This window comes from Callorhinus ursinus, unplaced genomic scaffold (genome assembly GCF_003265705.2).
Source record: "Callorhinus ursinus isolate GAN/ISIS: 27379988/994484 unplaced genomic scaffold, GSC_fseal_2.0 scaffold22, whole genome shotgun sequence".
Lineage (NCBI taxonomy): Eukaryota > Metazoa > Chordata > Mammalia > Carnivora > Otariidae > Callorhinus > Callorhinus ursinus.
Window position 1 is genome coordinate 14,459,650 of NW_027397084.1, and position 18,832 is coordinate 14,478,481.

The window sequence follows — 18,832 nt, forward strand, 5'->3', positions numbered from 1 at the left end:
AACAAACAAAACTAATAAGAAGTGTGTCATGTCCTTCAAACAATGATGTAACATACCAAGTTAAACTTTCTATGCATGCATGCATGCATGCACACACACACACACACACGAATAGTCTCAGAGTACCATTTGTACGGATCTGGGAGACACAAACTAGGTTCGTAAGTCCCTAAACAGCAAGAACTCCAGATTCTTTTCTGATAGTCTTGAGCCCTCTCTCAAACCCTTGCAAAATTTTAGGCAATATTAATATTTAAGTAACTGCTGAAAGGGCTTCATACCATTTTATTTATGTTTAAAACATGATGCATTTGTAGATGTAAATACACTAGAGAGTTTACTCATATATACTTATAGGAGCAAAAACCATCAAAAGAGTGAAAAACAGAGGAGAGACAACTTGTCTTTGTACTTCAGCATTTTTCCTTTCCATTGAGCTAGCTTTTACATTATTTGTGTTTTGACATATTGTTGTATTGTTTGTTTCCTCCAAGCTCAGTGGTCTTGTCTGTATGATGCTGCTTTGATATATTTCTACTCTTTGCTTACATTCTAGATGGCTCCAACCAATACCATATGAATTGTAAAACTTAGTCGACATATGTAAATTAAAAGCAATTCAACATGCCTAAATGGGAAGTACTTCAAAAGCTTATTTCTCTAACATTTTAAAGCAGGAACTTAGTTTTTGTACAGGATGGTTTATACTTCATATATTCTAGGAAAGCTGTGATGTAATTAATGACATTCACAATGAGTCTGCTCACTGCTACTCTGGAACACAGGTAAGCAACTCTGAGGAAAGCAACTGTGCAGACCAGAATAGGATATTGCCAAAATCTCCTAATAAGGTAGGGCATCAAACCGCATTAAAAAACCACCATGACAGTGCTTGCTTCAGCAGCACATATGCCAAAAACCACCATCATAATCACGATTCTCTTCTAATGGGGAATACAACCCTCTCTTTAATATCAAGCTTACCCGATGCTCTTCTTGCTGTTGTCTTAGAGTTTCATATTCAAGGGCTGGGGCAGGAAGTTGAGAGATGATTCTTTGTGTTTCTGTCAGCCATGGCCAAAGTTCTTCATAGGTTTCCCAGAACTGGTTAACCAGGGACTGTGCCCGTTCTAGCTGTAGATACCTCTCTGAGTTTACCTGGCAGATGGCATCATAGTTCTTCAACACCTTGTCTAGTTTTTTCTAGAAAGTAAGAGAATGAAATGTGTTTAGCTGGCCAAGCAGGCCAAAGAGCACACGTACTCCACAGTGTTTTTTCTTGCACTATATGCCTAGAGCAAAGCAGGCGCTCAACAAATACATGGTTAATGAATAAATCATTAAAGCCTATTTGGATTGTAACTAGTTCTATGTATAAAAGTTCATTTTAATTAGAATTTAAAAAGACCCCTCAAGGGGCACCTGGCTGGCTTAGTCAGGAAAGCATGTGACTCTTGATTACTTAAAAATAAAACTTAAAAAAAAAAAATCCTTCAGGTTCATTCATATTGTTGCACATGGCAGGATTTCCTTCATTTTTAAGGCTGAATAATATTCTACTATATGCTAATGTTGTGTTCTTAACACAATAAAAAAAAACTTTTTCCCATATATGTGTAAAAAATAGCAGAAATGTGGAAAACATCTTAAAAATACAGTAATTGGAGATTAAGCTAATAAATTATGATATATTCACACAATGGATTTTTATGTCTTCATCAAAAATCATGGGATTAATGACAGAGAACCTCCCCCCACCTCCAAATATCAGGTGACAAAATCCAAAATATAAACAAACAAATAAATAGCCTCAAGTTTGTATGAATAAGACACTGAGCTTTCCAAACATAATAAGCAAAATTCTTCAACTATCCTTCTAGGTCCTGTAGGTCTTCTAGCTTAGAAAACAAGTCTCATATGAGTCTAGCAACATTAACATTACTTTCTAGCCCAAAACAAGGACTAACTTCCACAAATGAAATTGTAAGAGGAACTGCTAGTCAACAAAATTAATTACACATATTAGAATCAGAGTAGAACATTATACTATATACTATATTTTGTGGGCTGGTCACAGTGATCTAGATTATGGCATAAATTCACATCATAAACCAACAGCAGAAGATAGAGCACCATAGTAATCTAATAAACCACAGAATGACACAGAAATTATTTCATCATTATCAATATTTTTCATATCAAGGTCTTGTAAAAATAATAAAGGAAACGTTAAGTTATAAATAAGTAAATTGCCAGAATAAATAGAAGAGGAAGTATCAGTATACAGTTACACTACAGTTACATACTTTGTCTATGTATACCTTAAAAGCAATGTATACTCTAAAATGTGATCTTAGGCACAGATATTTGTGTCATTTTTTTGCTGTGGGGTATTTTCCTACCAGAAGCATTAATATACATTAATTAAACATTTTTACTTGTGGCTGGTTTTTCATCAATTTAAAGGGATTATTAAAAATACATAAGCTAGATGCTTCCTTAGTTATTCAGCTCATTGTTTTTCCTATACAACTTACTGAAATTTTACACAGGATGAATTTCAGCATTAGAGAGAACCACATATTTTGAAGCATTTAAACAAGAGTTGTGACATACATAGTAACAATTTATACTGATAATAATGTCAGTAATACAGCTAACATTGAATGTTTAATGTGTGCCAGTTATTCAAGGACACAATCCTTAATAGTTTTAGCAATTTTTTACTAAAAAAAATTGTCCCCAGGGCAATTCCCTTAAGGAACATTCCTTTTACTGTCACTCTGTAAGCTTGAAAAATGTCTTATTTAAAACTAATGATTTAGCTGTCTAAATGGCAGCTGTGGATAAAGGAAATGTGCTCCTCTAGGATTGAGAGCTTAACACAGGCCATTTATTCAAGAATCTCACCGCCAGTCACACAGACAAGCTTTTACCTTCATTGATTGCTTTTCCTCTTCACTGCATGTGGCCATGATTTTATGTCCAGATTTAACAAGTTCATCAATAATATCCTTGTGTCTCAAAATCTCCATGGTGAATGTCTGTGATTTACCAAAATAAAGATAAAAAAAACAGAGAGTGTATCACTAAAATGAAAACAATCAGGCAAAGATGTTAAAAATACTAAGTTACACTAGAGGGGTCTTGCAAAGTAAATCATGCAAGCACACTGTCTACACTTGGGGACACACTAACAAATAATTCTGATATAATTGGAAATGCACTTCTTCACCTTTTGAAGCTGCAGCTGAGCAGAGGTCTGGTCTTGCTCAAGCCTGATGTCACCCAGAGACATCAATTTCTTTTCGGTTTCAGTAATCCAGGATAACTCGGCATCAGCTGCTTGGTCAAACTAAACAAAAGATAAATAATTAGGTCAGAAAGTTCCTGTCACTGGTGCCAGAAAAATACCCCTCTACATTTCTTTGAAATATCTTAATTACCACACAAGTGGAAAATTTGAGCTTATCTCTTCATGGTATCCTGAAACAGTTTATGATGATGACTAAAGTCATAAAGAAAGGAGAACTTCCCACAGAGTATTTAAACACAAGCTCTTAAAAGGCACTGGATGCGTAACACAGCATTAATGATTTTAGCACAGCTAACTCTGTTGCCTTGTTTTTGGTAATCATAAGAATTTTCTCCTTCAAACCTCAATGAGATACCACCTCACACCAGTCAGAATGGCTAAAATTAACAAGTCAGAAAACGACAGATGTTGTTGAGGATGCAGAGAAAGGGGAACCCTCCTACACCATTGGTGGGAATGCAAGCTGGTGCAGCCACTCTGGAAAACAGCATGGAGCTTCCACAAAAAGTTGAAAATAGAGCTACCGTACGACCCAGCAATTGCACTACTGGGTATTTACCCCAAAGATACAAATGCAGTGATCCGAAGGGGTACGTGCACCCCGATGTTTATAGCAGCAATGTCCACAATAGCCAAACTATGGAAAGAGCCAAGATGTCCATCGACAGATGAATGGATAAAGAAGATGTGTGTGTGTGTGTGTGTGTGTGTGTGTGTGTGTGTGTGTGTGTGTGTGGAATGGAATATTATGTAGCCATAAAAAAGAAAAACCGAAATCTTGCCATTTGCAACGACGTGGATGGAACTAGAGGGTATTATGCTAAGCGAAATAAGTCAGTCAGAGAAAGACATGTATCACATGATCTCACTGATATGAGGAATTCTTAATCTCAGGAAACAAACTGAGGGTTGCTGGAGCGGTGAGGGGGGGAGAGGGATGGGGTGGCTGGGTGATAGACACTGGGGAGGGTATGTGCTACGGTGAGCGCTGTGAATTGTGTAAGACTGTTGAATCACAGACCTGTACTTCTGAAAGAAATCATACATTATATGTTAAAAAAGAAGAAGAAGAAGATAGTAGGAAGGGAAAAATGAAGGAGGGGAAATCGGAGTGAGGAGATGAACATGAGAGACTATAGACTCTGAGAAACAAACTGAGGGTTCTAGAGGGGAGGGGGGTGGGAGGATGGGTTAGCCTGGTGATGGGTATTAAAGAGGGCACGTACTGAATGGAGCACTGGGTGTTACACGCAAACAATGAATCATGGAACATTACATCAAAAACTAATGATGTAAGGTATGGTGATTAACATAACATAGTAATAAAAAAAAGAGTACTACTCAAATTGAACAGCTCAAAAAGTCAATAGCTGGATCAATCATTGCATCCATCATTTTAATCCATATGATTATGTGGGCAGCATTCCACTATCTACATATAAGTCTCCTAGCAAAACTCATGAAATATTCACATTTATTTACCATATTACGTGTGCATAAACATATGTGCAAAATATGTTTCTTTATGTAGAGTATATCCCGAAACATCTCACGTATAATTTTTTTACATCTCATTTAATAATAGCAAAAACCACTTCAAAGAGTATTCTTAAATATTTTAAGAGGTTTTATTTTCCTGATCTTAACAATTCATGGCAGAAATTCATAAAGTACAGAAAAATATACAGAAGAAAATTAAAACCTGGAGTTAATACTGTTGGTATTTTAGTGAATTTTATTCCAGAAGTTGAAAAAAATTTATAAAAGCTCGGTATAATATTGTATAAACAGTTTCATATCCTGCTCTTTCATTTATTATGAACACTTCCCATGTCATAGTCTTTTAAATGTGAATTTTAAGTAACATCATTCTATTCTAGCATACCTGGATATTTTTATTTATGGTCACTGCATTTTCTGCTATCATATAAACAAACCTGTAATAAACAGAAATGTCTGATGGCATCTCCAATTAGTTCCTTAGGGTAGATTCCTAGAAGTTGACTACCAAGTCAAAGAGCATAAATATTTTCGATACCTTGCATCAGACAGAAGTCAATGCTTCCCAGGGCAAGCAGTTACCGTAAATGAGCAAAGTGGGCAAGTGCCCCCACAAGCACCAGTGGTAAATGGTAACTAACGGTGTGGCCTCAGTTGGAAGACTTAATGGGAAACAGACACTGTGAGCATTCAAGTCCAATATTGCCAGAACTTCTAATTTTTCAAGAGAATGTGGAAATCTAGATGGGGGTAGGGGGTAACTAAGTGAGGAAAGAGAAGGGTAGAGATAAGAAACTAGACTGGAAAATAATTCATTCTTGTAAAACACTCTGCGACACTATGCAGACTCCTGGGAAGATGGAGTAGATATACTTTTCCCTGTTCCTCGTAGGTACACCTAAAAACCCTGGGAGGTGTACACATGCATACACTGCATACAAAACACACGTAAGAAGACTGGAAGGAGAGAGAAGAGAGCAGAACCGCTGTGGGTTCTGGCGCTCAAGGAACAATGAGGTGGTGAGTTCTCCAGGTTTTCTTCTTGCCCCACATATCCTAGACTGGATACTGGAGAAAATGCAACCCAGAAACACCCAGAGGCAGAGACAAACCCCCAAGAAAAGGCTGCTCTCTCAGCGAAATGACCAGGAAAGGGGCACCCTAGCAAGAGAACATTTAAACAATAGCCACTCTGTCTAAACACCACAGAACAGAGGCTGTGGTCCCACCCACACTCATGCCAAGAAAGGCCTAGATTGTCACCCTCATGAGCCAAGAGGACAAGGAGCTGATGACACTGCTGCAGGGGGATGTCACAGAAGACCACACAGGGAGCTGGAACTTTAGTTCCCACGGGCCAGTAACAAGGCTCCTGCCCACAGTGTCTTGGAGATCATGTGGGGAGCCCCCCACAAGCAGTAATGAATTGCCCCTCTCCGTCTCCTCTAGGGTGGTGTCAGGGAAGGCCTAGTGGAGAGTCAGGATTTTCACCACTGCTTAGTGGTTAACGTAGTCACCTTCATCGAGGTGGTGGAAAAGGCTGCTCAGAGAGCTGAAGTCCATCCAACTCCCATTCCAGCCAGCAGATCTGAGGAGCGCCCCATTAGGTATCATGAGGGGCTGAGCGGGGAACCTGGATCTCTTCCACCTGGTAGCACCCCTGGCTTCTTCTGCTAGTGGTGCCAGAGGAAGCCAGTCAAAACAGAAAGTTTAATTAAGACCCAAAACTCATAACTTCATAGCAAGAACCAAGAAGACCTCCAATGGAACTAAACAAAGATAATCAATGGGACACCAGTCCCTAGAGGACAGAGATGTTAGCACTGTCTGACAACAATTTTAAAGCAGCTATGATAAAAAATGCTTCATTGAGCAATTTCAAACACAGCAGAAATGAATGAAAAATTAGAGAAGACCTTAGCAATAAAACAGTATCAGCAAAGAAAAGAGGCTATATAAAGAACCAAACGGAAATTTTAAAACTTAAATGTACAATAATAAGCTCAGTGGATGTGACCAATGAAGGGCACAGAGGAAAGAGTCAGTGAAGTAGAAGACAGAACAGAAATTACCCAATCTGAATAAAAGAAAATAGACTGGAGGAAAAGAAAATCAACAGAACCTCAGGGATCTGTGGAACTACATTAAAAGACCTAACATTCATATTACTGGAGTCCCAGAAGGAGAGGAGAAAGAGGCTGTAGCTAAAAAGTACTCAACCATTTTAGAAATGAAATGCAGGAAAAATCTGTCGTTGCCAGGAGCTAAGGAGAGGACAGAGGTGGGAGACTACAAAAGGGCAGCATGAGGTAGTCGCGGTAATGAAATGTTCTGTATCCTGACTGCATCAATGTCAGCATCCTGCTTGTGATCCTGCGCTATAATTTCGCTAAATGTTACCCCTGGGGAAAATACTGCCCACAATGGGATCATCTCTATATTATTTCTTACAGTTGCATGTGAATCTACAATTATCTTTTAAAAAGTTAATTAAAAACAAAAACAACAAAAGTTCTGTGTAGATAACCTCTCATCTGTGAGTTCCTGTTCGCATTTTCTCTTTTAGGCATATGCTATGCCAAAGTGCCCTTCAGAAAGGATGTGCTAATTTATACTCCCACAAGCAGAGTTTTGCTGTACCCTCATCACCATGGGCCATAATTTATTTTTAAATAATATTTGCCAAGCTTATCAGTGGACTTCCCTCATTATAAGGAAATAACCTGCCAGTCATAACCTGGCACAAACATGAATAGCACTGATTGAGAGTACTGTTGTTATGCTTTCAATCTTACAAGAAAAATTAACAAATTATACAAGTGAAGAATACATAATAATATTATAAATTATTGTTAGTTTTTTTTTCTATATACCATGACCCCATTTGCTTTCACCGTTACGACACGAGTTAAATAAATTTGCAAATAAACAAATAAATACTGAAGCTATTTGCAGGTCAATTTCTTTTAGTCAACAGTTCAGGATAGAAAAAAATTTTAGATAATCATTTGAATAATGGGCCCAAGCCAGAAATATAATAAGGGTAAAAATAATAGTTTTACATTTACCTTTAAAAATTCAACTGCATAAGGATCTGAAAGGGAAGACAGGGCTTAAGAGACCTTTCCTGAACAGCCTCTAGACATGCGACCTGAACAAAATCTGAATACAAACCAACATCTACCAAAAAACGATGCAAAATCAGGCTGCTTTAAGACGAAGATATTGTCTGGGCAGCAGAGACACTATCCTACCTGCTATGATTAGAACTCTCCTTCAAGTGTCACACATTCAAGAGGATCACTGACACATGAACGTTGTTCCAGACAGAAATTCAGAGCTTTAGTCCTCAGAGTGTGTGAGCTCCCTTATAAGGGCAGTACTTCCAGAATGACTGTGTACATGTATATATTCAAACAGAATTATTTATTTTTCCTGTATTTCCCATAATATTATACATTCTTTTTTAGCAAAGCCCCATTTTTCATAAAACTTATTGAAGGGGCTCATGGTTTCACAGACAGTAGTGTTAATAAATGTTTTTTTCATTCATTCATTACTTTTTTCTGCTACTGGGACAAATCAGAACAATATGGATTCCAGAAAGAATCTTGAAAACCACATGAAAAATTCTATCTTGCGGCACTTGGGTGGCTCAGTGGGTTAAGTGTCTGACTCTTGATTTTGGCTCAGGTCATGATCTCAGGGACGCTGGGCATGGAGTCTGCTTAAGATTCCCCCCTCTCTCTCTCTCTCTCTTCCCTTCTCTCTCTCTCTCCCTACCTCTCCCTCTTAAAAAAATTCCATCTTAATCTGGCTCAATAATTTTTACGACGTTACTTATTTCAAATGGAACTACTCATTAATTAGTAATAATTCATCAACGTGAAAAAGGAAAAAAAATATTTTGAGGCACCTGGCTGGCTCTGTCAGTGGAGCGCTTGACTCCTGGTCTCAGGGTTGTGAGTTCAAGCCCCACTCTGGGGGTAGAGATTACTTAAAAATAAAATTGTAAAAAAAAAAAAAAGAAAGAAAATTCAACTAATTTGGGAGCTTCAGATGTAGAAAAAGAAATCCTCATGAAAAACAAGTACAAGGGTCTTCTTTGCATGGATTATTAGCTTTCAAGCCATATACAATAAAACTTCAAAATAAAACTTTATTATGTGATTCACTTAAAGAGTACAAAACTGAGCAAAACAGTCCAGGCCTTTGTACCTGAGTGCAAGTGCTGCAAGATAATCTGAATAAAATTTAATAGTAAGGACTTTTTTCCTCTACTGACCCCCCAAAAAATAAAGTGACATAGCACTCCACTTGTTTGTGATCAGGCTAATTTTAGCATTTACACGAAAGTCCTAATAAATAAAGTCAGGCTGTTAGTGTTAATATTAGTTTAAATCTATTTCTCTGTCTCCTTAAAAAAAGGGATCCAGTGAAAAACAGTATGATGATACATTCTAAGTTGCCAAAATGGAAAGCTGAAACTCAAACACTGTTTCTTCAACCAAGGCAAATATTTGCTCTGCTAAAAGAAAACAAGACTTCAAGCAGAAATTTCCCTTCTGTCTTTTGAGAAATTTTTTTATTAAATTAGCAAATATTTATTGTCCAGCAACAAACAGAACAGCCACGGGGTCTTCATTAAGCAATCTGCAGTAAAGCAAGGCATTTTATTTAGGCCTATGAGTCTTTCAAATGACTATATGTGTGCATTTCTAATAGACCATAAAAGCTGTTTATTTTACAATGTGAGAGCAAGTTTACTAGACCAAATTTTAATAAATTTGTTCACTGCTTACTCAAATAACAGAGATTGACTTCAAATACATTGTAGATCATCTTAGTACCCATAACTGCATTCTGGGAAATATTTTACTAGGTATTATCAGTGGAGTCTAACCATTGACCTACTCTAATGCCTATTACAGTTGAACTAGTATTTCAGGAATTTCCAACAAGATAATGAAAGACAATTTCTTAAAGATTTTATTTTTTAAGTAATCTCTATATCCAGTGTGGGACTTGAACTCACAACTCCAAGATCAAGAGCCCCATGCTCCACTGACTGAGCCAGCCAGGCACCCTGATAGTAAAAGACATTTTAATTGGCTATCTCTAAATATTCCTGAAAAAGAGTCTAAAACAATAATGGCCAGCATTTTACTGAACACACTAAGTGCTTCACATACAGTATCTTCTTTAATCCTGACAACAACTGCATAATCTGGGTATTACCATTAACTCCATTTACAGTCGAGAAAATTGAGGCAGAGAGAAGTTACCTGATTTACCAGAGATTACCCAGCTAGTTAATGTTGGATCTGAGACTCAAACCAAGGTGGCCTGGCCCCAGGGACTGTACTTCTAGTTGCTTGTGCTTGTATACAGTTTGGGCTTCATGAACTCGAAATATTCATGTGATTTCACCAAAAATGGCTCAAATACCCTAACAGTAGGTTTTAACTTCTTATTTAAACATTTCTCTAATCTCTGACAAACTGCTTTTGTATTTATCTAGAAAGTTTCTCTTAAGTGGAAATGGAGGTTTAAGAAAGGCAAAATGGTAAGTGAACCTTAACTCCAAGGACATCCTCTTACTCCCTTCCCCTGGCTGAGGATCTTACCACTTTCTTATGATTAGCATTTCCTTCCATTTTGCTCTGCATTATTCATAACACAGCCCATATTCTCCAACCCCCAACACCGGGAGGGTCTAAACAAATCTCACTTCCGTGGGGGGGGGGGGTTCCTTCTAGTTCTTTAAAAGAAATAAACAGGTGTTATTTTTCTCCAAGGCTGATTCCTAATGACCCGATGACCTGCTTCTTTTAACTGCCCTCAAATCACCAACTTTTATGCCTTTAATATAAAGGGGTCATTGCGGCCAGTAAAATAAGTCAAGGAATTAGAACTGCTGACAAGTGCCTGGGATTCCCAGACCCGGTGAAACACACCCATTTTAGCAACTTCTGACAACTGTGCATATTTGTAAGAGGCAAAGGACAATGAACTGCTTTGAGGTTTAAACAGTCACAAGGGTCTGACTTCAGGCTACAAGTCTGTACGTCTTTTAAATGAAAGTGTCTTCCCCCTTTTCCACGTTGCTCATTTGGTTCAATTTGCAATTAGAGAAAGAAAGCAACAAAAATACGCTACTGTTCATAGGTTTAACAGGCAAAAATGTGTACAGTTGCTAACTTAGATGACCTCATGCATTGTGAGAAGGAGGCAGATGTTTTGCTTTGTTTATAAAGCTCACCATCACTATATACTAAGCTGCCTTGTTCTGCTCAGACTTTCCCTAAAAGTAATGAATGGGCCTAATTCTTTTTTTTTTAATTTTATTTTATTATGTTATGTTAATCACCATACATCGTTTTTTTATTATGTTAATCACCATACATCATTAGTTTTTGATGTAGTGTTCCATGATTCATTGTTTGCGTATAACACCCAGTGCTCCACGCAGAACGTGCCCTCTTTAATACCCATCACCAGGCTAACCCATCCCCCCACCCCCCTCCCCCCTAGAACCCTCAGTTTGTTTCTCAGAGTCCATCGTCTCTCATGGTTCGTCTCCCCCTCCAATTCCCCCCCTTCATTTTTCCCTTCCTACCATCTTCTTTTTTTTTTATATATAATTCTTATAAAAAAGAATATTGTTGGGTGTCAGGGTGGCTCTGTCTATTGGGCATCTGACTCTTGGTTTCCCCTCAGGTTGTGACCTCGGGGTCATGAGATCTAGTTCTGCATTGGGCTCCACGCTCAGCAAGGAGTCTGCTTCTCCCTCTCCTCCCTTCCTCCCTCCCTCCCCACCCATACACATTCTCTCTCTCAAATAAATAAATAAAATCATTAAAAAAAAAAAAAAAAAGACTATTCTCTTCAGAAGGCCAATGCCTGCCAATCTGTAGGGTCAGATGCATATAGTTCTTTCTCATTAGCCCATAGGTGAGGCAGTTTGATTATTTCTCAAAGAGCAATAAATACTACTCAAATTTACATAGGGTTCTATCATAGGACTCTATGATTTCAAAATTCAGTGACACATATTTTCAAAACTCACTATGATATAGGATTAACATAAAAAAAAACTAGCCACATCAAATCAGAACTTTTCTAAAAACTATATTTATATAGGGCTGCTACAAAGTCATGCTAATTAGCAGGTATCTGTGTGCACCCTTCCCTTTCCTTTACAAACTAATTCTTGTCCATGTTTTCCTGGACATCTTTCTTGTCGATGTTTGGAAGCCAATATACTGTGTGATAGTGGCCTGACACCTCACAAGGTCCCTATGCTTTTGCTGAATTCCAAAAAGCAGGTTACAACATTATAAAGGAGGTAGATCTGCATATAAACAACCTTAATGCCTGGGAAAGGGTGAAACACCTTAATAGAAATTTGCTTGGAAACAAAACATTCAGTTATTTAAAATATAGTTTAATCTAGCTAGGTTATTAAGAAGCAAAGCATTAAATCTATACATTTAAAAAATTAACAAGACATGTTCAAGACACATGTCCTTACCCTGTTAACCTGTGGGTGTGGTTATGTTGAGGGTACGGACATGAAAATGTTAATAAAACAAAATGTATGTGACTATGGGTATGTCTGAAAAGATGGGTGGTGGTTATATCATGTCCAATGTTTCAGAAGGAGAAGAGACACAGAACGGTACATGATTTGTTTATACGCCATAAAACAGTACAAAATATGTGGCTAACATCCAGGTCTCAAGATGTTTTTCCATCATCTCTTATATTACACGGATGTATTACCATTGTGTAAACAGAAAACAAATATTTTAGTATCAGTTGTACTCTGGTCCTAATTCCAAACATTTATAAGTGGGCAAAGTTACAAAATAACTTCAGTGATTATATTAGCTCCTTTATAAACTTGAAAATTATAAGTTTAGAAACTATTCTTTGGGGGACAAAACTAAGTCTCTGCCAAACCAGAAAAACAGGTACCAAATTTGTTTTTAAATTCTCCTAGAGAATGATAATTTCATGATCCTGTCAGCACTGTACTCTCCTGGCTCACGGTCCTTGTAGTTGCAGATGCTCTTGTTACATACTTCCATTTTGCTGTAATAATGGCACCTTTCTTCAGATTACTGGAGGAGGTTAGAAAAAATTGCACCACCCCTCAGGATTTTTCCTCTCTGCATAATTTGTAAGGAGACACCACAGTGAGGTAGAATGAGATCTGGGAGCGCCTGGGTGGCTCAGTCGTTAAGCGTCTGCCTTCAGCTCAGGTCACGATCCCAGGGTCCTGGGATTGAGCCCCACATCGGGCTCCCTGGTCAGTGGGAAGCCTGCTTCTCCCACTCCCACTCCCCCTGCTTGTGTTCCTGGCTCTCACTCTCTCTCTCTCTCTGTCAAGTAAATAAATAAAATCTTAAAAAAAAATAGAAGAGATCTGGATTAAATCTGGGTCCAACTCCACCATGTACTAGCTTCTGGGATCACAGTAAGTCCCTTTACTACATATGTTCCTCCCTCTCAAAAAGTGTGTCTCTTCAGCCTAGCTGGAGGATTTCATTTTTTCTGATGGCGTAAGTACATTTTACTGATTTTCTTTATTGCTGCAGGTATTTCACTGGACAGACTTGAAGGCATTTCAAAGGAATTTCACACATGAGTACAGAATAAATACATGTGAACAACGAGAAAATATTAAGAGCATTAATATTAGCTGTATGACCTACCGGTAATAAGACATCACTACTACACACGTGCTTTCTCTCTCAGAAGGAAGACTAGAAGGATAGAGATCATATTATTTACACACATTCTTCCTTCCATGAGTTTTTCTGTATTCTTTCAGAAAATCTTAAAAAAATTTTCTATAACGAATGATTTTATCAGAAAAAATAAACACTAACTGTTACTTTCCCAAAGGATATATGTTTGGGACATATACTGACCTGGTTACATTTTTTTTAAACTTCAGAAATTATCTGCTAACCTTGAAAAGAACTGAGCTACAGTTAATGACATTGGCACGTATCTGAGCTTACTAACCAGGACAAGCTCCCCTGCCATCTTGCCCTCATTACTGTCTTACTTCACCAAACTGACAAACCATAGTCAACTTCTCAAGAAAAATCATATTCCAGAATATTTGTCTTGCTATTTAGGAAATCTTTGATGCCAATTCTGAAATGTTGATATCAGTTTTGGTGAAAAAAAATTCAGTATTTTCCTATAGTTGAATAAACTTCACAAATAAATCCATTTATTTTCCTGTAATAAGGAGGCACAGAAATTGTGCCAAACTCGGAAAACAGAAGTCATGCAAATACATTCCTCAGGCATGAATGCGCTCCCTCGCAAAACTTTCTTAGGCAGGCCTTTTGCTGTCATTGTTTTTCATCAGCTTTTGTGATTCTAGAGCATGGCACAGACGTGAGAAGTGAAGCACTGTGCCATATAAATTATGATATATAACAATATATAAATTACACTTTTACAGCAACCTTCAAAATTCAATTCTGGATGCTCCCACACAATCTGCTTGATTTGTGTTTCTTGCTTCTGGCACGTATTAGGAAAAGCTTAGTTACGTACCTTCCACAGCTCTGTTCTAAAGTAGACTGCAAGAGCGCACACTAACCCTGTCACAGAAACTCTGCAGTAAGATTCTGATGGCTTAATGTAAACAGTCCAGATACTCAATTAAGTTCATCAAAACATGTCTTCTAAACTTCTGTTTCCAGCACCCCACTTGTTGCCCACAGTTTTCTGAGGGAGCTGAGGTGAGGGCTGGGTGCCTATAAAACTCTCTGGAACTATAAACTGCGTGAGTCGCAGACAGGTCAGAAACTATCGTTTTTCCCCTTGAGTCATCTCCAGAAAAAACACGACATCACCCACACCACTGCTTCCTTTTTAGAAAGAATATAGCCTCTCTTTGCCATCGGTGTGTGGAAATGAGCAGTTAATACTGACTTACATGATAACTCAAAATATTTACTCACAGACAGATTAGACTTAGCCAAGGCATAAAATTAGCATTAGCAATTCACATACACGGAGGCAAAAAGCACTTTGTTTGGAAAGCAGGGCTGATCTTCCCAATGACTGATTTGGTAAGGCTAAGTCTGGGCTCCAGTGAGGCAGATGGCTGTTAACAATGTACAGATTAGCAGTGCCCTGCCTGGCACTCACATGTCGAAGGAACCTGAACTCTTTTCAAATCCCTCCTTTCATTTTTGAAGCATAACAAATGAATGGAAACACTGTGAACAGAAATCTTTGTTCAGGTAAAGGCTCAGGGCACAACTGGGGAAAATTTATTGCCGAGACAAAAAACCATGCGCCCCTACCTGCTGGGATCTCAGAATGGCAGCATCGATCTCCTCCACCTTTTGAGTGATGGTGTCATTCACTAATCGATAGCGCTCGTTGTCCTCGGCCACCATTTTTTCAAGTCCTTCCCTCGCCCTCCATGGTACCAGTTCCAGTAGAGCACTGCTCACTTCGTTAAGGGAGTCCAGTAAGGCTTTGCTGTTCTTAGCTTCCTTTTTCAGTTCCTGAAAACAGGATTAAGAAAACATACAAATCTGGGAGGTAATGCTCAGGAGTTTGAACAGGCTTTTCCTTTCCCTGTCATTGGCCCTAAAGTCCTTTGCAGGCCAGTAATGCCAGGCACTGGCCGCTGAGTTTCAGTTAAGAAACCTTTGTTATTTAACGCTATTCTGTAAAAAGGAAAGTGTTTCCTGAGGAGCTCCAAAGAACAATTCACTGGTCAACATTTGAACTTTAATATAAATGTTTTTAAAATTTGGGAAACAAAACCAAGCAAGTCGACACGTATTATTCTTTGCTTTCTGGAAACCTCTTGAGTAATCAGGTATCAGAAGAGTAAAATAAAGAGGAAAGTCCAAGCCAGAACTAAAGTAACCCTCAAAATGAGAACATACTGGCTTTACATCATCCCAGTCGAATCATCACCTCCCCAACAACCTTTCACCCACATGTGATCACACTTCAGGGTGGATAAAAACAGAGGCTCTCTCTGAAGAGAAGAACCATGACCATGATGGAACACCACTTTTGCAATGTAAGTAGAAGAGCTACATCATGCTATGCATCTATCTCAGAAAAATATGGTTATTCTAAGCAAATTATATGTATCTCTAAAATGATCATTTTCCTTTTTTTTTTTCCTTTTCTTTTCTGTTTTCATCATTCTGTCTCTCGTGTAGTAAGCTATACTCCCAACCATCAGACACTGGAAACAAATTACGATGCACTGTTTTCATCTCTGGGCTCCTACAAGTTTTCAACCATCGATCTGCTGCCCATTTCTCCTGCTCCCCGCCCGTGGAGGCATCCTTCGTTCTGTCAGGAATGACCCGAGACTATCTCCCTTGAAGAGAACCCACAGATCCGAGACGCAGAGATGAGAGCGTACTTTCTGTCTCGCCTGTGCTTGGCTTGCCGCATCTCCCGTCAGGACCTGCGCCTCATAGGAAAGCAGTTCCACCTCCACTCTGTCCAGCCAGGCACGGAGCTCCTCCCGTGTGGAGTGCAGCCGCCTCGCGAGCTGCAGTGCCTGTTCCAGAGTCTTGGCTACATCCGTGCTCAATTTCGTAATGTCTCTGTACCTTGCTTTAATGGCTTCCAATTTATCTTGAATTATTAAAACTTCATCACCTAAAATTTCAAAGGCACATTAGATCTCCAGAAAGGAAAGAAAAGGTAGAGAGAGGGGTTTCTTCAGATGTTATTGGACACTAAGGAGATTTTTCTGGAGAGGGGGGGAAAAAAAGGGGACGTTTTCCCAAAGACGATCTGACCCAAGAGAAGCCTTTTTCCGGGTTTTAATCTTTTCCCCAGGATTTCTGGCAAATCTCAACAGCTCTGAAAACACAAATATAAAATTGGGAAGGGCTACAGGGCCTTCAGTTATGTGAAAGCATCATCTTTGCATCTAACTATATGGTGTTTTCAGTTTTCAAGCAGGGGGCTAAACACTGCTTGGGTTCAAATACTGACTGGCTTGTTACCATTTGTAAAATAACCTCTCTGTGCCCTTGGTTACTCATCACCACATAGGGATAAGAACAGAATCCACCTCATAAGGTTGTGATAAAAATTCAATGAGTTTATTTGCAAAGTGTTTAGAACGGTGCCTGGCTTATATGTATGTATGCACATGTGTGTGTATGTGGTACATATGTGTGGTGTATGCATGTATTAATGTTAAAAATAATAAACTCATCTGCACTGTTTCAGTAGATCCTCACTTGACTCTACCTCATTTCCAGACACAGAAATTGTGTCCTAGGCTTCAGACTCCTAGTCCAAGGTTCTAAATACTATATTGAATTCCTTCAACTCATAGTGAATGTTACTTGCCCAAACCACAAGATGGATGCTGAACTGGACATGGGTACAGTGAAGCTTTCCTACGGCCAAAAGAATGACCTAAGTCAGTCTGTATCTGTTTTCTTAGTGGGTTGAAGCATGGAGAAATGAAGCCTGGGGGTAGCCACAGGGTGTGTGTGTGTGTGTGTGTGTGTGTGTGTGTGTGTGTGTGTGTGTTGAAAGGCAAACGATCTTAACACTGGAAAAATGTGTCTACCACCTATGCCCTCATGTAGTACAACCGCCTCCCACAAGTGGAAAACTCACATAACTCTGCTGTGGCCTTCTCGGACGGTCTCCTATGCCACAGTGCTTTGTGTTATGAGTAATACGCACAACTTCCATTAAGAACTCAAGTGAGATCATGAGAAAAGAAGTGAGATCATATTGCAAAACCCCCTTGGGCTTGAGTCTTCAAAGCATTCTGCAGAATGAAGTCTTGGAGTGGCCCCAAAATTATAAAGTATTTTGTTTTTCCCCCTCTCCCTAAGACATTTAGAAAGCAATGCAAAAATGCTAACTGCATAATGAGTTGATTTAAAAGATTCTCACCTGTTGTTTGCTTTAGTAGTTCTAAACCATTTAGTAATGCCTGATCTACATTTTGTTTTCTGAGTAGAATGTCCTCTTGCAGAACCTAAAACACAGGTACCATTTTTATGTGGGGGAAAAAATTTAAGTAACAATTAGCTTTGGTTAATCTTAGAGAACTCTGTGTTTCATAGAGATTTAAGTAAACACCTCCTATTTTCAACTAGTCATTCCTGTTGCCCTGTCTCCCCCTCCTCTTTAAACCATCCTGGTCCATGTCTCATGTTTAGCTACCCTAATTCACACAGTCTCCTTCTCAGAAAATGGCCTATGTGAAGATATTGGACTACTAGTTAATTATGGGTCTTTGTATACAACCCCAAAACAACAAAGGAACAGTGAAAAATCTGGCTATTGGATAAATACAATTTTTTCTGAAAGTGACTTCATCAGAAGTAATCTGTATGCACAGGCAAAGTCTTTTTTGAGTATAGCAATTCACCTAAATCATAAGAACATAAAATAATACAGAAATAAGGAAGACTGAGAAAACAATGACAACTGAAATGAAAAAAATAACATAAATAAAGATACCCGAAGTTCAGACTGCTGCTTCCAAAGCCCCTCAGTGCTGTAATCCTGGACTGAGAGCTTGCTCAGTTTGTCATGCACTTCATTCAGCCAATTCATCAGCTCAACTTCATCTTCCCCAAAAATCTTAGCATTACATAAGGCCTGCTGGAGGAGTTCAGACCTGCTGTGACTTTTCTCTTGAATCTCAATGTACCACACTTGAGAGGAGTCTAATTTATTTTGCACCATATCTTTATCCTCCCTGGAGCTCAAAACCTTTAAGGATTGGCCAATGCTAACAGCCTGGTGTAAATGTTTATTGTGATGGATGATGTCATCTTCTAAGGCCTAAAATAAAGTTTAAAAAAAAAAGAGAGAGAAACAAAAAGGATGGACAAATAAAAATGAAAACATAAACAGAACGGAAGAATGACATTTGAAATGGGCTGTTTGCAATCATGCATAACACAACAGTATGTAACTCAAATTTATGACATAGTACCACAGAGGAGATGGAAAACTGAA

At 38.6% G+C, this 18,832-nt stretch overlaps 1 protein-coding gene across 25 annotated transcripts in view; it reads right to left on the reverse strand.

Annotated features, from left to right (window-relative positions):
• Nucleotides 1-18,832, reverse strand: part of DST (dystonin) — a 478,114-nt gene that overhangs the window by 52,702 nt on the left and 406,580 nt on the right. For 20 of the 25 annotated variants that reach the window (XM_073905129.1, XM_073905133.1, XM_073905130.1 and 17 more), the window contains 7 exons: nt 18,329-18,655; nt 17,756-17,840; nt 16,248-16,489; nt 15,157-15,363; nt 3,236-3,355; nt 2,937-3,044; nt 985-1,203 (listed from right to left, as the gene is read on the reverse strand). In XM_073905129.1, the coding sequence (XP_073761230.1) occupies nt 985-1,203; nt 2,937-3,044; nt 3,236-3,355; nt 15,157-15,363; nt 16,248-16,489; nt 17,756-17,840; nt 18,329-18,655 (1,308 nt within the window). The remainder of the gene's footprint in view (nt 1-984; nt 1,204-2,936; nt 3,045-3,235; nt 3,356-15,156; nt 15,364-16,247; nt 16,490-17,755; nt 17,841-18,328; nt 18,656-18,832) is intronic. The other 5 variants (XM_073905137.1, XM_073905154.1, XM_073905136.1 and 2 more) reach the window with 1 other exon arrangement.